The sequence below is a fragment of the Drosophila albomicans genome, chromosome X (assembly GCF_009650485.2).
Source record: "Drosophila albomicans strain 15112-1751.03 chromosome X, ASM965048v2, whole genome shotgun sequence".
Classification (NCBI taxonomy): domain Eukaryota; kingdom Metazoa; phylum Arthropoda; class Insecta; order Diptera; family Drosophilidae; genus Drosophila; species Drosophila albomicans.
In genome coordinates, this window is record NC_047627.2 from 20,089,587 (window position 1) to 20,111,327 (window position 21,741).

The 21,741-nt window shown below is 42.7% G+C and overlaps 2 protein-coding genes across 8 annotated transcripts; both read left to right on the forward strand.

Moving 5' to 3' along the window:
- Nucleotides 1-119: 119 nt before the first annotated feature.
- On the forward strand, nt 120-4,058 carry LOC117574043 (integrator complex subunit 4). Its single transcript, XM_034257648.2, has 2 exons — nt 120-2,343; nt 2,915-4,058. The coding sequence occupies exons 1-2, from the start codon at nt 217-219 to the stop codon at nt 3,890-3,892; spliced, it is 3,105 nt and encodes a 1,034-aa protein (XP_034113539.1). The 5' UTR covers nt 120-216; the 3' UTR covers nt 3,893-4,058.
- A 596-nt stretch (nt 4,059-4,654) lies between these two features.
- LOC117578201 (E3 ubiquitin-protein ligase UBR1) lies at nt 4,655-21,611 on the forward strand. 7 transcript variants are annotated; one of them, XM_034263533.2, is made up of 11 exons: nt 4,655-4,904; nt 6,582-6,954; nt 11,111-11,131; nt 11,405-11,533; nt 11,696-12,030; nt 12,099-13,104; nt 14,110-15,268; nt 15,885-15,996; nt 16,071-16,199; nt 16,275-17,985; nt 18,049-21,611. In XM_034263533.2, the coding sequence occupies exons 2-11, from the start codon at nt 6,771-6,773 to the stop codon at nt 19,275-19,277; spliced, it is 6,015 nt and encodes a 2,004-aa protein (XP_034119424.1). In that variant the 5' UTR covers nt 4,655-4,904; nt 6,582-6,770; the 3' UTR covers nt 19,278-21,611. The 7 variants fall into 7 exon arrangements, with proteins under 7 accessions (XP_034119424.1, XP_034119421.1, XP_034119422.1 ...); XM_034263530.2 differs by having other exon boundaries at nt 4,655-4,890; nt 6,189-6,954; XM_034263531.2 differs by having other exon boundaries at nt 4,655-4,890.
- Nucleotides 21,612-21,741: the final 130 nt, after the last annotated feature.

Sequence of the window (21,741 nt, forward strand, 5' to 3'; positions counted from 1 at the left end):
TTGGGAACTAGCGCAAGTACAGCACAGCAGAGTGTGACCTTATGTTTTCAGCACATACTCTCTGCAGTAGGGCAGTATATTTTTTGGGAGAATGCAACTTGCGGTCACACTTAGCGACAGCACAATATTTATTTGCCCCAAACTTGTATTTCATTTGTAAGCTGTTGCATTTATATTGTTTTTTTTTATTAGTGTTTTTATATATTGCTCGGCACAATGGCACTCGCCATTGCAAAACCACAACAGTCCTTCATAGAGACGATTGTTGGAGTGCCGCCGCCGCTGAAAAAGTTGCGACTACAAGCGACAGCGGCGCCGGTGAGCAAACCGAAGGTAAAAGTGGAAAAGAAGCTACAAATCTTGTCGTTGCTCGATGCGTATTTACCCGCCAACAACAGCAATGGAGGTGCAAGTAGTAGCAACACAACAACAACGACAGCCACAGCTGCAGCAGTTGGCAACACAATCAGCGGTGCGAGCAGCAGCAGCAGCGCAATTGCAGCTGGCGGCGTCGCACCACAACAAACACAAGCAGGAGGCTCGTGTCAAACGAAGGAGCTGCTCGAACTGCTGGTGAAGATCACCGATGAGATCTCCTACGACAATGTGCAAATAGCCGAGCTGAAGGAGTCGGCGGCCAAAATCTATCAGCTCTATCAGTTACAGGAACGCGACAGCGACACTTCGGTGCGTGTCAAGTTGCTGGAACTGTTTGCCGGCCTGGGCTGCGAGTGCAGCACTGAGGAGGGCATCATTCTGATCATCGATTACTTCATCTATCTGCTGCGCAAAGAGACCTCCCAAAAGGTGCTGGCCCAGGGCATGATGTGTCTGTATCGCATTGGACAACAGCGCCGTCAACTCGTGCCGCTTGCCTACAACACACAGGTGGCGCACTTGGCCAAGGAGCAGCTGCGCAGCGGATCGACGCACACACAAAAGAATGCCATGCTAGTGATTGGACGCTTTGCCACCTGCCACGAGAGTGAACGGCAATATGTGTGGAAGTTGGCGTTCTACATTGATTCACAGGATTCGGGTGTGCGTGCCCAGGCTTTGCATGCGCTGCTGACGCTCGGGGAACGTGGCGCCCACTTGCCACCCGTGCTGTACAAACGTGCCGTCGAGGCCATGAAGGATGACTACGAATGTGTGCGCAAGGAGGCGTTGCGTCTGGTTCACATGCTGGGCAATCGGCATCCCGACTATTGCATCAATCTGGAGCGGCAGCCAGAGGATATACGCATGATTGATGCGGCCTTCAGCAAAGTGTGCGAAGCCCTTTGTGATCTCTCGCTGCAATTGCGCGTCCTGGCCGCCGAGCTGTTGGGCAGCATGACGCACGTGAGCAGCGAGTTTCTGCATCAGACTCTCGACAAGAAGCTGATGAGCAATTTGCGACGCAAACGCAATGCACACGAACGTGGCGCCCGTCTTGTGACAAGCGGCGAATGGTCGTCGGGCAAACGTTGGGCAGACGATGCGCCGCAGGAGCATTTGGATGCACGCACCATTTCGTTGATAGCGAGCGGTGCTTGTGGCGCTCTCATACACGGCCTGGAGGATGAGTTCTTGGAGGTGCGCACAGCCGCCGTCGGGTCCATGTGTAAGCTGGCAATGTCACGACCCGAATTCGCTGTCACCAGCCTCGATTTTCTGGTCGATATGTTCAACGATGAAATTGAGGATGTGCGTCTGAAGGCCATTTACAGCTTGACAGCGATTGCTCGGCATATTGTGCTGCGCGAGGATCAGCTGGAGATCATGTTGGGCTCACTGGAGGATTATTCGGTGGATGTGCGCGAAGGCTTGCATCTGATGCTCGGCGCTTGTCGCGTCTCCACACAAACGTGTCTGCTGATGGTCGTGCAGAAGCTGCTCGATGTGTTGGCCAAGTATCCACAAGATCGACATTCCACATACGCTTGCATGCGCAAGATTGGCCAAAAGCATCCGCATCTTGTGATGGCACTAACTGGACATTTGCTCTATGTGCATCCGTTCTTCGAGACACCGGAACGCGATGTCGAGGATCCCGCATATTTGTGTGTGCTCATTCTCGTCTTCAATGCCGCCGAGCATCTGGTGCCCATCATCAGTCTGCTGCCAACGGCAACGCATCGACACTATGCCTATTTGAGGGACTCGATGCCCAAGCTGGTGCCGCAGCTGCCCATCGAGGGTGCGTCGTCGTCATCGAACAGCAAGTGCATCGATGATGCGCTCCAGGCTGCGGGCAGTTCGGCGGAATATCTGCAAATGATTCTCAATCACATCGGTGAGATCTACACGATGACTGACGATCGGGTCGAGCTGCTCAAGACGGCGCAATCCAATCTGCAGGTGAGTGGAAGGAAAAGACAGAGATAAAGCAACACATTTTCACTTAATTCCTTTATTTTTGAGTTTGAACTGATGCGGTTAAGTGATATAAGAATTTAATGCATTTTTAAGTTAAATTTCCAAGTTGTTGTGCTAAGGAAGCTGAGGCAGTTAACTGAACGTACAGAGTTTTTCTTTTGGAAGATCGACATTTTTACAAATGGTATTACAATGTATAAATAGTGAGGAAAAATATGAATGCTTTAAATTGTGGGATTCTTAATACGTTCATAACTCGCTTAAGGGCCACACTTTTAGTACCATATTTAACTTTGCGGCACACGCAAAAAAAAATATACGGGTTGTTTTCTAATTCCTGTTAATAGATTAGACATGTTTGTATTATTACTGAGCCTGATGAAATTTTTGCATTGATCAATCCCAATTGATTCATCTAACACTTGTGAAATACACAAACTTCTCAAAAGTTGTATATTAAAAAGTGATGCTTAATTTTAATTACAAGTTAAATGCAAATAAGTGATTAAATTACAATTGAATCGAATGACATTTTTTGTGTGATGTGTTGCAGCGCTTGGGCGCCATCGACTCGGACATGTATGGACCATCGAATTTCCTGGAGACCTTCCTCTCGGCCCAAATCCAAATCGAGCAAATGCAGCGCTGCGCCAGCACCCAACGCAGTCGTGTGCCGCTCAAGGAATCGCTGGCCGAGCTCATACGCAACTGCCTCAAGTTGCAGCACACATTCTCGGGCCTCAACTACGGCGACATTCTGCAGGTGAAGCAGCTGCGATTGCGCGCCAGCGCTCTGCATCTGGTGCTCGTGGTGCGTGACAGATCACAGAGTGCGTTGGGTCCGTGTCAGATGCTGTTGCAGACCGCCGGCGATATCAGTGCCTTTATGCGCACCCGCAGCACGAGCAGCTCGTTTGCCGAGAAGGCGCCGGAGCCGTCACTGGATGACGATGGCGGCAAGCCGAAACCGAAACCAGGACAAGATGAACCCGACAGTTTTACACGTACGCTGCTCTCCAAATTGGATGCGATTGCGGACCCAAAGCCGGGACGCGTGTTTCGCGAGATATTGCCGCTGGTGCAGCATGCAACGCCGCTGTCGCTGCCGCCGGCCAATGAGAAGATCCGGCGATGCATGGCCAACATTTTAGAGCCGTGTCCGTTGCAGTCGCAGGACAATGTGATCAAGGTGACGGCGGGTTTAATTGCTGCTGTGCCGTTTGTGGCCGAAATAGACAATCTGCTGGAATCACAAAAGGCGGATATGCGCATCAAGATCAAATATCCCGACCAACACATGCACACCGTGGTACCGAAGATGACCGACTTCAAACCCATCATGACGGAGCAGGGCGAGCACGAAACGAATGTGAGATTGCGCACAACGATCCTGCTCTCGCACAGTGTCTGGACGGAGGCATCGCTGGTGGAGATTCAGCTGTGTTTGGCCGTCCGACCAGGCAGCGAACTGGAGCTTTGCAAGCCCGCCAAAGTATTGTTTGCCCCCAAGCCAGTAAGGCGGGGAATTTAACTAGCTGCTTCTGATGATGGCGCTAGGGCGCAGAAGGCTGGTGGTCTATTGACAAAGTGTACAATGTTAATTACACACAAGGAAATCAACTATAAAATTGTATCATATTTTATTACGTATGTTTACATCTTACAGAATTATTAAAAATGTTGATTATTCGAATTCAGATGCCGATATCGATTTATATAATGTATCGATTTATTTCTCTTTACATGAAGTGCTCATACGTACGATTATCGATTTATCTTTACGTTTGATTGGATTACAAACAATAATGCGTATTTTGCTATTCTGATATCAATATTTATTTGTTTTTGTCTTAAATGGTTCATAATTGATTTCAAAGATTGATATACAAAATTGATATCTCACCTAATCAGTAAGCAGTTTTAATACTGCGCAATACTAGCAGCGCTTTTTTGTTTGGTATTTTTCGAGCTTCAAATTACTGTCACATAGCCGTCTCCATTTCACATTGCATTCGCAGGAAAAACTTCACATCTATTTTGGCGACTTTGTTGAGAATTGCCATTGTTATAATATGAACAGCTAGAAGTTTTGGAATAATCTTTTTATAAACAAATAGCGTAAAAAATATTTAAAAAGTTGCGCCATTTTACACGTATACCATATAAAGCGCCTATCGCCAAAAACACGGAGTGTGACCTAGCTGGCTCTACACAAAAGTAGTATATTTTGCAACTTTAATTGACATTTGTTGAAAATGCGAATTGCGGTCACACTGCTCATAATCTGGTGCGTAGTACGCGACCAAAAGCTAACGCGAATAATTGAAAGCGGAAAAGCAAAGCAAAGCTAAGCTGAAACGTGCATTGCATATTACGAAATTGCAGCAGCCAGTTGAACAGCTTGCCTGCTGCGATTCGAGAGAGAGAGAGCGAAAGAAAAAAACACAACAATTTTAAAGTTTTTAAATCCGAAGGAAAAGGCCATAAATACATACACACACGCATAATATGTGAATATATAGAAATAGTGTATGTATATATAGGTGTGTGTCAACTGTGTGTGCGAGTGTGTGTGCAGCTGAGTGTTTTTGAATTCTCTTTTGCTTGTATATTTCATCAGCTGCCTGCCGCGGTCGTCCGTCCGTCCAGTATATATCGGCGATTGTCTATTTCACGTAGGAAGTGCAAAAAATGAAAATCAAATAAAAAGCATTTGCTTGAAAATATACAAAAGCATACATTCAAATTGTATTTGTGTATATATGTATGTATATATATGGAGATGTACATAAATGTATATATATACATATATATACGTATATGTACATACATCTATGTATGTGTATTTAAATGTATGCATGCGCGCATGTGAGAAGCAAAAAATAAGAGAAAGAAAAGTAAAGGAGAGAAACGCAATGCAGCAGCAGCCGCAGCAGCAAAACAATATTTAGCTCTCAATAATTATTATTATGCATTTAGCACACATACATACATGTACTTGCATACTAAGTATATACATATACATACATATGAACTTATATACATGTGTTACTACAACCAAGTGAATGTGAATAATACATATACCAGAGTGTGTGTAGAATCTGACTGGCTGCAGTTGTTGTTGTCTGCCAAGTGCACATGCATACAAACGTATATTGCATGAATTTGCATACATATAAACACACATAAATATATTTACATGCATGTTGTTCACATGTATTTGCGTTTCTTTTTTTCACTTTTTTTTTCGTGTTGTTTTCTTTTTGTGTTCTGTTAATCGAAAATTTGAATGCCGTATATTTTGTGGGTTGGCTGCTGCTGTTGTCATGCGCGCTCTCGCTCTCTCCTACACATAGTGCTGGCTGCGTTTTGTTTTTGTTTTGCTGCCAAAACTAACCATTGTTAGACAATAAGAATAAAAACGAAAAACACAAGCAGCAATTGCACTGCACTATAAGAAGACAGTTATCAAAAATGGCCAAGCAACAGTTGCAAATTTCAAATTGTTTAACGAGAGCGAGCGAGAGAGAGAGAGAGGGAGCAATATTTGAATAATTCGTCAAATTGAACAAAAACAAAAAAAAAAAAAATAATACAAGTAAAATATAATTATTGTTTTACATTGACTAATATGTACTTACTTAGCCACAAATCGGATCAGAAAATAATAAAAATCAAATCAAAAACAAGTGCGCGCAACTTTCTCGTTATTCGGATTTAAATAAATAGACAAAAACAATAACAACGGCAAAAAAAGAAACAATAATTTCCAAAAATTCAAGTTTGTTAAAGTTATGTTCATAATAGTGTTAAATAATTCCGTTTAGTAGCCAAATTCAAGAAGACAAAACCAAATGCATCCAGCAACAACAACAACTGCAACTCAAATAGCAACAAAAGAGAACAACAACACATAGCACATAGAACAACTGTAACATCAGCTGCAAGCAAAGCTAACGAGAAAGAACAACAACAGCAATATCACCAAGGACAAACCGCCCACTCAATGCACTAACAACTATACACACACACACGCACACACCCACAAAAGCAGTAGCACTAGCAATAACAACAACAACAGCAACAGCAACAAGGGAACAGTGAGAGCGAGAGAGTGTAACAAGCATTGCATGTGAGCGAGAAACATAGCTAGCGAATAGAGGATATAACACATAACAAAACGAAAAGCAAAAACTAACTGTTCTACTGCTCGCGTTTAGTTGAAAGGGTCACTCGGTAATTGTCAAAAAAAAAAAAGAAAAGAAAAAATACAAAAGCAAAAAAACGAAAAAGTTTCAAGACGAAGGAGGAGAAGACAGAAACGGAAACAAAAACAAAATCCAACAAATAGCAAAACAACAGTAACAGCAACAACAACTGCGACAGCGACAACAACACCGACTACCAATATGGATCGCTACGATATGGACGATGTTGTTGTTGCGCCACCGCCCGAACACGACGACGGCAGTTATCCATTAAAGGAATGGCGCCTCAAGCATCAGGCTGGCACATTGACACGCAACGATTTAATCGACTACTTCAAAAAGGAATCGCCAAAGTATTTCGAATTTCAAAATGAAACAGAAACAGGTGAGTCTCGAACTAACAAACCTATAAACATATCTACACCATATCTATGGCTATCTATTTGCAAAATCAGGAAGCGTCATCATTACATACTGTTTATCATCGATAATCTTTGGGGTTCCTTCAACGATAATATTTAATGTCTCATCAATTTAAAATCATAAACAGAAATATCAAATTAAAATACAATTATTATTTAGCATTTTAGATAATTTCTATGATACTAAAGTAAATGCTTCGTGATCCATTCATAAGAAGTAGGAAATAATCCCAATCCTTGATTAATTTACTTTTCTGTTAAGCATTATCGTTGAAGGAAAAACATTTCTAAATTAAAAGTTGGAAAAGAAAAGAATCACGTTTGTCCAGTTAATTTCGTGCAAAGTCAATGCCGATTGTTAGATTGAATAAAAACAAAAATAATCATTGTTTTTCGGTCCCAGGTATACACACATACATGCATACATATAGAGCATATCATACATACACTCATATATATGTACTCTCACTATATCTATCAATATATTAATATAGTTATCAGTTTAGAGCCGTGCTCTTGAATTTGTTGCTTGCTGTTCTCATTGAACATTGCACGTTTCGTTGCTTTATTCACACACACACACACACACACATACACCAACACCCACACATTCACATTTGTATTTTTCTCTATTGTATTGTTGTTGTTGCCATTATCGTCTATTCGATTTCCGTACATTTTCGCGCTGTCGTTTTTCCTTTCATTAGACAAGTTGATTGCACGATTCGACTTGCCTACTTTACCTGTCTCACCTTCTATGCAGTCTATGCAACAACTACAACTACAACAGCAACAACAACAGCGACAACGACAATCCAGCCTAGCAACAATAACAAACTTGTTTGCGCCACATTCCGTTAGAAGTTTATATATTTTTGTACCCATTGTCGTTAGTTTTTCTTTTGTTTTTGTTGTATATAATGCATATATATAGTCTGCTTTGTTCAATCGACTTGAGCTCTGTAAAGTTATCCAGGTAGAAACATTTTCCTTTTCTAGAATTACGAGGGGAGCAGTTTTCCTTCGCCACTTTTTCCAACCAAATAATTCACTGAAATGGCGAATTTTGTACGCTTCTATAGTTGAATTCATTTTGGATTGTTATAGTTTCTATATTATTATTATTATAGATCATTGTCAACTAATAAAAATCAGTCAGTCAAAAGATATATTGAATTATTTTATTTAAAATATTCTTATGTAATACAATTGTGTCTCCTTTTGCTCCATAGATTAGACTTTCTGTATGATTTCTTATCAATCATATTATTTGAATTTCTTATAGAAGTTGCTTTATATATTAAAAAGGGTGTTATAAACGATCTTTTTCTGAATTTCATTCAGTTTTCATTGACTTATTCCAAACACACGATGTGTGGAGTATCTTGAATTCGTTGATTCACAAACACAATGATGTTTTATATTTTCGTTGTCTCATCGTTGATACCTTGTGTTGACACTCGCCACGCTCTCAACAATCGCTCATTCACATCTGGCCAACTAAATGAGCGAAAAAAGCAGCCAAACAGACTGACTGACTAATCGGCTGACTGATAAGAAAGGCAAAGAAGAATCCATCTGCCATATACAATACATACATATAATATATTCAGCTCTTGGTTTATTCAACTTTGTGTGTGAGGATCGTCATTAATTTTTTGGTTTATTTGCCAAATGCGAATCCAAAAGTGACGTGTTCTCAGTTCCGCACTTCTCAGACGATTTTGGTTCTGTTTCTGTTTCTGGTTCTCGTTCTGGTTCTGGTTCTTTGTTCGCCTGACACAATTAGACATTCGTGTCGAATTGGGCACAGATATTTCTATATATATACATTATGTATGTATATAGTATATGCGTATAAATCAAGTCATCTTTAAGGTCGATGGCAGTTTGAGCAGAGATCGCATAATTTGTTATTGTTCAACTGCATGGGAGTACCGTTAATTTCTGACAGTCATCTTGTTTTAGGGGTTGTCAGGAGAAGCAATTAAAAATTGAAGGCAGCGACACCTATCGGATGTTTTTGTAGGTCACACACAGTGCGAGCCATAAAATGAATGCTTCGATTACAATAGTGGTAAATTGACACAAGTTGAGGTGCAAATAAATATGTTTCAACAATTTCAAAGTATTTAAATATAGCTTGATGCAGCTGTTTTAATTATTTCAAGATAAACTGATCGATGCACGATGGTGATACCTATTTTTTTGTTTATTACGGATGTTTGTACACTTCTTTTCGCACTCACTGTGGCTGTATATATTCTGGTCATTCTGTCGTTACAACCTTGGCAGACAGACAGACGGACGGACGGACAGTCGTAAGAGGATGAATCAAGCGCAACGCACTGAAGAACGATTTTTCCAGGCGTCGCGCGTTCTTTGTTGCACTCTATTGCGCCTCAGGCGTGTTGTTTGCTTAATGAATCACATATGTATATAGTTCATGACTGTATATACTATGTGTTTATATAGTAGTAATCATATATGTATACATATGTATATAGAGATTGTTGCCGATAATCAATGAAGTGTGTGCAGAGTTTTTCTAGGAAAGAGAAAGCAAGCAGACGCGCCTGATGATAGCCTGAGGCAACTGAAACCTCTTAGAGAAACCCCCAACTGACTGACTGACTGATTGACTGACTGACTGAATGTTTGGTGATCAGTTGAGCTGCGTTCGTTATCGCGACTTGCGATTGATCAGCGATCGATCAGCTTTTTCCATTTCCACTTTCTCATCTTTTCCATCTCTCTCTCTTTCTCTCTGTTGACTCTCCCTTTTACTGGCTTTAGATGAGTTTTTGTTGTTGATACACGACCTTGAACTGTATTATTCGTATTCGTATTCATATTCGATCTGTGAGTGTGCGGCGAATGAGTTTTTGATTCGATTTCATTTTCGATTACCTCGAAACTCGTTTGCCGAAGGTTTTCATTATTATTATTATTATTATATTATGTGTATTACTTTGTTGTGTCTTTGCTCATAACAATTTTAATGCTGCTGTTGGCTCTGATAATGATATCTCGTGAGTTTTGAGTTTTGTCTTTGAGCCCGAGTCTTGAATTACACTCTTGCGGTTGCTCAGTTAGCTCTTGACTTGACTAAACTGAACTAAACGCATTAGCGAGCATCATTATTATCATTATGATGCTGATCATCATAGCTATGATTATGATCACTAACCATGTCGCATGTTTTTTGGTGTGGATTTGGGTTTGAATTTTATTGCCTTTTGTTTTGGGTTGAGCACAAATGTCAACTTATTGCTGTAGCTGTGGCTTTGACTAACCAGTTTCCAGTCTCTCTCTGTGTGTGTGTGTGTGTGTGTGTTTTATTTATTTAAATACACAATATGCACTAATGTTAACCAGAGAGTGCATTACTCATACGCCACATCGGCCGCATGGTAATGATGATGATGATGATGCACTAAACAATGATGCGATTTTTTGTTAATTGTCCAGCTATGAAACTACAACAGCTAAGAATTTTATAATAACTTGTGAAGACTCATCGCAACGTTGTGGAAACTTTTGAGTTCGACGAGTTCCTCCTCAGTCAAAATAAACACATGTCATCAGATATATGCAAGCGAATGCTGGTTCGATAAAATAATAACAAATAATAAACCCAATTTATGCTGACACACACGTTGCACGTTGTTTAGAAATAGGGGCAGAGAAAGACACTTCAGTTACACTTGCCACTACAAAATCCGTTGCTACGGCTCGGCTATATACATATATATAGTATGAATATATACTGAATATATATATATAGACACGTATGTGCCTCGAAGTTAACAGCACAGCACATTCATTGCGTTTTATTTACATAATTTCCTTGTTTCAATTATAATTACTAGATGTATTTTAAGTAGTTCTTTATGAATTCATCAGTTTGCTTTTTCTTGGGAAGCGGAACAACAAAAATGTTTAACAATTAGTGTATTACAATGATTTCTCGTTGAGTTTATTCAATTTACATTTTACATTGATTGTTTATAGTTCACTTAATTTACTTTCATTACATACTTCGATTTTATTTTATTAGCGCATTATTGTTTTTTGGTTTTTATTTTATTTTCTTGTTTCATTTTTTTTATTTCACAGACGATTCAAATGCACCAACTTGTGAGTACCACACCGACTTCATCGAGCACTATTACTACTAGATTATATTTAAAAATTCAGCGATAAATTTCCTAAAATTCCATTGAAAATCTCCGTTCATTTTTTTATTAACTAACCAAAGCCGCAGTAGAGAAAACTAACACAAAACATAAAAAATAAGGAAATTAAACATTAACGCACACTAATTCATCTTTCTACGGGTGATATGTATGTATGATGATGTATGATGTATGATGTTTGATGTATGGTGATGTGGTGTATGACACGATGAAGACTCCTTCATGGTCTCGGTGCAAACCCTTAACTTTGATGAACAAGTCTCCACGAGCTCGAAAGCATCAATGTTGCTGCAAGAAATCAAACGCTTGCAGGAGTCAAAGCATGCCGTGACCTGCGGGTCCTGTAAGTTGGCAAAACAAACAACATTCGATTCGATGTGGTTGATCTCTGCTTTCCTAGCCAAATTTCTTGTGTTGTATCGTAGGCTAATTTGTAGTTGCTTCCTTTGTTTCACGATGTGTTCATACTTCAATTAATAATGAATACTCTTTTTCTTCGTTGCAGTGAAATGCATGTTCAAGGAGTCACTGGCCAAGGAGGAGATCATCGATGTTATGGTCGAGTTCATGCTCGGCGATAATCCGGCTACAGCGCTCGAGAAGCTGCAGCTCGAGGGCAACACGGCCACCGTGTGCGGCAAGGTGTTCAAGAATGGTGAACCCACCTACAGTTGTCGCGAGTGTGGCGTCGATCCCACTTGTGTGCTGTGTGTCAATTGCTTTAAGCGTTCGGCACATCGCTTTCACAAGTATAAAATGTCCAGTTCCGGCGGTGGTGGATGCTGTGATTGTGGCGACGACGAGGCCTGGAAGCGTGATCAATACTGTGAACTGCATTTGGTAAGTGTAATTGGAATTCACATTCACAACAATTACATCATAACTTGAACTGTTTCGTCTCTATGCAGGCAAATCGCAAGAATCCCCTGGAAAGTAAGATCATAACAAACGCTGTGCTGGAACGTGCCGAGGTCTGTTTCAGTGCGATTCTGGCATTCTGTGTTAACTATCTGCAAATCGAACCGAATGCCAGTCTCCAGTGCCTCGATGGCGAACTGGATGGTGCCAATTTCTGTACGGTTCTGTATAACGATGAGTCGCACACGTTCGATCAGGTCATACAGACGCTGACAAAGATTGCCAAGTGCCGTCACAAGGATGCCATGGAGATTGTGGCCGCGATTGATCGCGAGGGTCGCGCCGTTGTCAAGTGTGATACGTTCAAGGAGTGCAACGACCTCAAGACGGCCATCGAGAATCAAATGATACCGCCATCCGGTATGCTGACGAATCCCCGGCATAGCCAATCGTTGCGCACATCGGTGCTGAACATCAATTCGGTGGCATGCCAGCAGTTTGCCCTGCAATTGCTCAGCTGGTTCCAGGAGTTCCTCGTCCGTCATTATCTATTTCGCAAGCGTTTCGCCCAGCTGGTGCAGCAGAAGAATGAATCGTTTTGCATACGGCTGATACTCGAGTACGATGTGAAACTGTGGAAGACGGCACGCACCTGCTGGCATCGATTGCTCATCTCCGGCATGCTCATGGAGTACGAGAACAAAATGGTCTTGGCCCAGGAGTTCTCGCGACGCTATGCGACCATTGTCCAGGACTTTATCAGCGATGATCACGATCATTCGTTCTCGATTGTATCGCTCAGCGTGCAGCTCTTCACCGTGCCCAGCATTGCCCATCATCTGATCGCCCAGGAGAGCATTCTGTATAAGCTGCTGCACACGTTCTATCACGTGGCCATCGAGAAGTTCATACACAATCGCCGGCTACACTTTAGCAAGAACATTGCCAGCATGGCGTTCTTCAAGCGAGCCAATTACATACTCTACGATCTTCGTTATCTGCTCAGCCTGAAGCCGGAAGTGCTCAGCAACAAGTTGCGAAACGGTTTCATCGAAGGTCAGTCGAAATTTCGTTATTTATCTCGGACACGTATCTGCAGACACTATGTTTCTCTCTTTTTCTCCCTCGCACTCTATCTGTCTCGCACTAATTTGTGTGCGTGGCGATTGTTTGCGCTGCTTTGTAGAGTAATTCATAATTATCATAATCGAATTATCTAATGCGCTTTTCAATGACACTTCACATGTTAAGCTACTTGAGTTGTAAGCAAAAGCTATAGGCAAATATCGAACTATTCAAGCGATTCAAGTGGCTTTTTAATGTTCTCAACGAACAACTCAAACAAATGAAACGAACTTTGATTATTATACTAGCTATCCATTGGATAAATGGGTATTGTAACGCAGACAGAAGGAGGCATCCTCCGACCCTGTAAATTATATATATTCTTGATCAGCCGAGACGATATAGCCATGTTCATTTGTCCAAGTGAACACTTGGTATATTATGCTTTTTATATTATATTTTGAATGTACTAGTATGTATTAATATATTATTAATATACCTAATAATTATTATGTATTAATATACCTAAAATATCTTTTGGTATATTTTTAACGTATTTTTACGGTATAATAATTAGGTATATTTTAAATGAATACTACATTATTTTGCATTGGATTATATTCAGGTATATTATGAATGCAGTTCTGCATATATGTATGCTTTCCCTATATTTTCAGTATTTTCCGGTATATTAATCAGGCATATTTTCAAATTAATACCGCACTATTTATCTTTCACTGATAATCCGGAACATTTCGGTATATTTTGAATGTAGAACTGAATAGATAGATATACCTAAAATATCACTTAGTATATTTGTAGTATTTATGAAGTATATTCATTTGGTATATCTTACAGTCGAGCACACTCGACTGTAGCTTTCTTACTTGTTCAATACGTAATGAAGAGAATTTATTTGTTGATAACGTCTAGTGATATTCTTTCCATCATAATCGAAATCATAAAATACAATATTTGCATTCTCGTGTTTTGCAGGCTGCAAGGCGCTGATGCCGGTGCTGAATGTGATGCAGGGCATGGAGTCGATAACACGCCAGATGGGCCAGCATATGGACTACGAGCCGGAATGGGAGTGCGCCTTCAATTTGCACATTAAGCTCGCCTCGACCATATCGCAGGTGATCGAATGGGCGGCCAGCGATGTGACGCTGCTGCGCAAGCTCTACAAGAAGACGGTCCAAGCGCTGCTCAGCAACAATTTCATCGTGGGCAACGAGAAGGTCGAACCAAAGACCGTTGCCGGCCATGTGGCCGATTGTCTCATCTACGATGTGTCCACGCATCCCGTCTCGATACATTTGCCACTGTCGCGCTTCTATGCGGGCATCTATTTGCATCTGGGTGCCCACGATCTGACCTACGACAGTCTGCAGGCGGAAACTGAGGCGCTGAACATAAAGCTGACGCCGCGCGAGATTATTGAGCCGGTGCTCTGTACACAGGCGATGATTGCACAGGTCGCCGCTGGCATGTGGCGTCGCAATGGCTACTCGCTGCTGCATCAGTTGTATTTCTATCGCAATGTGCGGTGTCGCGTCGAGATGTTGGACAGAGATATTGTTTGCCTGCAGATTGGCGCCTCGCTGATGGAGAGCAACGAGTTTCTCATACACATGCTGAACAAATTCAATATGATCGCCTGGGCACAGCCCAACTATGAGGCGGAGTTGGCGCAATCGACGGTCGACGATGAGTTTATGCGTCAGCTGTCCATGACCGATGAGTTCCTTGAGCTGCTGATTGTCATCATTGGCGAACGCTGGATGCCCGGCGTTTCGCTTGTCACCGAGGAGGATCGTCTGCGCAAGGAGATCATTCAGCTGCTCTGCATCAAGTCGCATTCACATTCGGAGCTATCGCGTGCCTTGCCCGATGGCAACGGCGGCAGCAATGACAGCATCATCGAGGATGTCATCAATACGGTCGCCGTGTTCAAGAAGCCCGTTGGGGCCGAGAGCAAGGGCGTCTACGAGCTGAAGGAGCATCTGTATGAGGACTTCAATGTCTACTTCTATCATTACACCAAGGAGGACAAGTCCAAGGCCGAGGAGTTGCAACGCGAACGTCGCAAGAACAAGAACGAACTCGTCTGTTGCCCGCCGCCAATGCTGCCACAACTAACACCGGCATTCAAGTGAGTGTTGAGCTTTTTAGAGACGGCTAAGGGTGGCAAGGGGGAAGGTTGAATAGAAAATTTATTGTGGGAGTAGGGGTGCGAGTAATGTTGGTTATAAAGATAACCTTTGATTATTTAGTATATGGGATTAATTGATAATATTTGTAATTTAGTTTGTTCACGGTTAAACTTAGTATATACTGTTTGACGATTAACTTCGATAACACTGAGTGACTGCTGCTACTGATCTACCGATAGCTCAGTGCCTATCGACTTACTAGTGTCAACCGATACATAAGTTGTCTATCGACTAACCTCTTTCTTTTTTGTGTCTTCAGGATTGCTGAGACAAATATTGCTAGGAATGGTAAAAGTTTGCATTCGTTTTTAAAATTTTTGCTTAATCTATATATGAAAACAATATAAATAATATGAATATTTGATTACGTTGGCAAATAAGGATTTTGTGCAATAATAATAACAGAAAAATTAGTTTTTTCCTTTAAACTTTTACACATTTTGTGTACTGAATGCATCACATCACAAATTTAAATATCAACAATAAGTTTTTTGCTTCGAGCGGTCGATATCTTAATTGTTTCACTATTAATCGAAATACTTTTCTACTTTACAGATCCATGGCGAACATCCTGCAGTGCAATGTGTTCCTGAGCATCACCACCATGATCATGGATCGTGCATTGGACGCTCACAGTCGCTCCTTTACCGAAAGTCACCTGCAAAAGGTAAGCGAAGCATTGCTGCAGACACACACAATATAAAGATGTCGCTTAATGCGGAACTTTTACTCTCATTCTAGGTGCTGCATCTGCTGGGCTTTGCCATTCAGGAGGAGCTCAGCGAGTACTATCCGTTCCTTAGTTTTTACGAGAGATCACAAAAATACGGTGTGCTGGAAAAACTGGATGAATTGGCGCGTTGTCCACGCGTAAGTCGCAAATGTTATTGTAAAAACGATGTTTCATTGCTAATTCGTAACTTTCTCTCCCTCTCGGCTGTGTAGTTGGAGGCGCATCGCGACTTTGTGCTGTGGACGATCAGGCGATTCAAGGAACTGCAGGCAAAACAAGCGCCCAATGTGAGCGCCAGCACATCGTCGGCAGCGAGCACCTCGGCGGGCACATCGGTGGAGACAGCGCAGAGCGACTATCAGCCACTCACCTCGGAGCAGCAGGCACGCCTTGAGAAGGAGGCGCGTTCACGTTTGGCCGCCGAGCGTCGGGCCAAGATCATGGCTCAAATGCAGAATGCCCAAAAGTCGTTTATGAAATCGAATGCCGAAATGTTTGCCAGCACCGCCACCGAAGAGGGCGCTGCTGGTGCTGCTGGAGTCGCCACTACCAGCAAGCCTGCAACGGAATCGGTGATGGACTGGGATGATATACCCGAGCTGGGCGCTGCCGCTTTAATACCCGAGCCAGCCAAGACGGTGGCGTGTTTGGGTGAACGACGCTGCGCCTCTGAGATCGGTGACAATAGCTTCAAGTGCATACTGTGCTTTGAGGATTGCTGTGTGAGCAGCAGTGGATCGCCGTTGGTTAGCTCGGCATTTCTGCAGACATCGCGAGTGATTTACTCGGCGCCCAGCGTCGGTGGACTGAAGTCGGCGTTGCATGTGAGCTGCTGCGGTCATGTGATGCACTACAATTGCTGGAAGGAGTACTACAGCAGCGAGGAGACCAAGGAGCTGCGTCGGCCACAGCGCAATCGTGTCTCGCTCACCCAGGCACAGAACGTGGAGTTCCATTGTCCCTATTGTCGCACTCTCAGCAACACTGTGCTGCCGGTCAGCGAGGCGTTGGCCAAATTCTCGTCACCCCTAATGCCGGCTGCCTCAACGGGAGCAGGAGCGGGCGCCAGCTCAGAGAATGTGCTGCCCCTGGATTGCTATGTGGAACTCATGCGCACCTTGGCCAGCGAACTGGCCTACATCGAGCACAGTTGGCCAGCAACAGCAGCAGGAACAGCTGCAGCAACAACAACAACAGCAGCATCAACATCAGCAGCATCACCATCGTCAGCGTTGTCACCGTCGTCAGCAGCAGCAGCAGCTGCAGGAGCATCGCCATCGTTAGCATCATCATCGTCGGCAACGTCGTCGTCGTCACCGTGGTCCCCATGGTCGCCGTCATCGTCCAGGTCATCGATGATGGTCAGCGATGACGAGTGGCTGAACAACATCTATCCCCGCAGCGCTGATATTCTGCGCAGATCGAACATCATTGGCGATTTGATGCAATTCGAACGCAGCGCTCAGGTCGTGGACAAGCCATTGATGCATCCCAACTGGATCGAGATGATGGGCTCCTTTCACAAGGCCATGCGCAATGCCACCCAAAGTCAGCTGCAGGGTCAGGCGAGCAAGGATTCGTCGTCCATAGCTGCCGATATCGAACTGGATACGGTGTCGCTGCTGTGGAACACTTGCAGCTACACATTGCAAGCCCTGGAAGTGTATCTGTATGCCATACAGAAGCCGCTCAAGGCGGAGCTGCCGATGCGGCATCAAAGCTGCGCCAGCAATCTGGTTCGCGCCTGTGCTCTCTACTCGTCGACGTTGACGGTGCCGCAGTTGCGCAGCCAGAGTCAACAGGGCGCCAAGCTGCTGGACACGATCTTCAATCAGAAGGGACCCAGCGTCCTTGAGTGGGATTGCTTCCGCATGCTCGTTCAGCTGAATTTCATGGTGCCCAATCTGCTGGTCTGTGCCGATGGTGAGTCGCGATGTAATATAATTTGAATGCAATATAATAATAAACTATTTCTTTGCCTTGCAGCTTCGAAGGCGATCGTAGCGAGCGGCAGCATGTTTGATTTCTACACACTGCAAACGTGTTTCCTGGCCAACATGACCAAGGCGGTGATTTGCTTTGACTACGACAAGGAGATGGCCAAGCACAATGACGCCGATGTCGAGGATCTGCTGCAGCAATCAACATCGACAGCGGCGCCAGCGATAACAATGCTGCAGTATGTGGAACAGCTGCCGGCGAAAATCAAGCACAACCTGGCCATATTCTACATTAAGAACAATATGGCAGCGCGTGTCCGTCAATTCGAGCGCGACGGACGCCAGCGTGAGGAGTACGAGGAGATGGAGCTGGAAATGAGCGGCGAGGATGGTGGGGCGACAACGTCAACGTCAGCAACAACGCTTGCCGGCGATTGCACGCCAAAGCATCTGGCGATGCTGCTCGAGTATGTGAAGCGGCAGCAGAGCTCGTTCCTGCGTTGTGCTTGCCTCTTCTATCGCTGCATGACCGATGTCGATTTCCCCGACACGTTTCCCACCGATCAGCCGGATCGGTTTGATTTGATGTGCCAGTATCTGGGACTGGAGCCCCAATTGGGCGTATACTTTGACATGGAGTCGGTGTATGCCACCATGATGCAGAGCTTTGCCTCGCATCCATACATTCGAACCGAGCTGTTCGAGCGTAGCGTTAGCAAACGTCAAGGTAACGCCCCATCGTCGTCGTCGGCGTCGTCGTCAGAAAAGGAGTCGATAGCGTTAGTGCCGTGCCAGCGGCCGTTGCCGCATCTGGTCACACTGTACGAGGACTACAGTGATCTCATCAACAGCGTCTCGGACATCTTTTGTCCGAACAACGAGCGCGAGGAGATGAAAACACCAACGATGTGCCTGATATGCGGCACCATTCTCTGTGGCCATTCGTACTGCTGCCAACCGGAGCTGGGCAAAACGAATGTGGGCGCGTGCACGCACCACGCCCACGACTGTGGCGCCGAGGTGGGCATCTTTTTGCGCATACGCGACTGCCAGGTGGTCTATCTGGGCCGTGGCAAGGGATGCTTTGTGCAGCCACCGTATCTGGATGAGTACGGCGAGACGGATCAGGGCCTGAGGCGTGGCAATCCGCTGCGACTGTGCAAGGCCGCCTACGATCGCATCTTTCTACAGTGGCTCGGACACAATCTGCACGAGGAGATTGCGCGTCTCAATGAGAATGCGAGCGTCGCCGTTACGCAGTGGCATCACATGTAGTCCGCATGCGTGCGTCATTAAAATTAATGCAAAATTCAAATGTGGCGGATGGCGAAGGCGAACGACGATGGAGACAGAGAGACGGCGACGACAGCGAGTGAGAGAGAGAGAGCGACAACAGTTGAACGATAAGGATGAGCAGATCATGGTTACCATAATCTTAGCGGAGCGAGATGATAGCGATAGCGATAATGATAGCGATATATAGCAATATCGAATATGATGACAAAGGCGGCGACAGTCAATGTGATTATTACATACTAAAATTAGGAGAGCATATTTATACGTCTAAGCATTTTACTACTACTTATCCAGCACCCCGCACAACCCTCCCCCCCCAAACCTAAACCCAACCTAAACCCACCACTCTAAACTCCACTTCAATCAAATGAAATTTAATCGGTACGCCCACAGAGATCAGCAGCACCACAACACGCAACAAGCAGGACACTACACTACTACACACACATGTACACACACACACACACACACACACACATACTCCCAAAACAGAGAGCAACATCATCGACTCCATTAAACACTTCTTCCTCGCAATCCGCAATGTGGAACAATCGTTTATTTTTTGTTTTGTTTTTTTTTTTATGTTGCGTGTTTGGCTGTTGTTTTTGTTTTGTTCTTTTCTTCTTTATATATATATATATATACATATATATATATATTACACACACATATATGATGTATACAGCTGTATTTTTTATATATATATGTATTTTTTTTTTTTTTGTCTAACTGTAATATTAGAAAAACTTGTTGATAATTTGATTAGCAGGCGGAGCGAATTGCAGCTGCTCCCTAGTTATTATGTTAAATATGTAATTGCATACTTGATTTAGCCTGATTGATTGATATATAATTGTGAATTGTGAACGACATGGACCGACAGACAGTTGAGTCAGTCTGGAAGTCAATCAGGCAGTCAGAAGATAGACAAGAGCGGCATACAGGCAGCTTTGGCAACAAATTAAAGGATGAAGAGAATTCACAAGAGAGAGAGAAAGAGAAAGATGATCAATAATAAGTAAAACAGTGAATAAAAGTAAAAAATATTAAAAAGAAAAATTAAAAACTCAGATCCACCGTCCCCAAAAATAAAACCCCCAAAAAATAAAACTCAAAAAAGAATTCGAATTATCGAAACAAAAAAAAAACAAAAAATAACAAGAAATGAAAAGAAAAACGCTACCGAAAACGCATGTTGTTGCTTCTTCGTTTGCTCATTGTTGTTAATTGCGTTTGTTTTGCGCCTACGATTATCTTTGATTATTGTATATAGAAATTGTAATTTGTAATCTGTAAACTGTAATCTTTAATCTCTAAAATTGTAATCTGTAATCTTTAAAAATGTAAACTGTGAACTGTAAACTATAAATTGTAATCTATAGTGGAGGACGGGCACACACACGATGATAATAATGATAATGATGATGATGATGAGACGACGTCGTCGTCGCTCTGTGCTGAATTTATTAATGAACAACACAACAACAAGTGAGAGAGACAGAGAGAGATAAAGAAGAGGTGGGGAAGTGTTTAGTTAGTTGAATGGTTTCCATATTCAGTGCTTTGAAGGACATTGTTATGGCTTTTCGTTTATTGATGATGATTGTGAATATTTTGTGTTTTGTGTTTCTGCAAATTCTGTATGCTGCCATCTCTGTCTTATCGTGAATTATGATTTGTAACGAATGAAACCAGTTGTTGAAGTGTTGTGAGGCAGCAGCAGCAGGACTACGACTGACAACAAAGGAAGCAACAACTGCAGTTACAACAACAAATACAACAGAACAACAACAACAACAGCATCAGCAGCGTACTAAAATAGTCGAGTCATGTTTACTTTATCAAATATACTTAACACCAATATATATACTAAATATATATATACATATATGTATATTGTATCTACATATAATATAAATACGCATACACACTCACAACACACACATACTATATATGTATACCGTCGAAATGATCTATAGTGAAATTCTATACGATAAGGCTTTCACTCTGTTATGAAATAACCTCAAGATGTTGCGGCTTAAATGGATAATACATGTGTACACATAATCAGATTCATTCAAATGATCCCATGCAATTTTCACTATAGGAAAGTTTCACCCTATTAAACATATTTGAACCGACAAAACATTGATTACTGTATTTGAAATTTAACAAAAAAAAAAACGAAAAAAAAAACAACTGCAACTTCAACTACAAAAAGAAAAAACAAAATTCGTTTTGTGAGTCAAGAATAAACAACAAAAAACTTGAAATAAATGCAAAGTTTGCAAAATTTTAGTGATATTGAAATTATTTTTTGTGTGTAATTTGTGTTTTTTATTGTCTATCCAAAGTTTAAGCTTGAATTAGGTGAATACTGAAGTGATAAAAAGAATAAAAATGTAACCAACGAATAGAAGAAGAAATCACATGAAGAAACAAG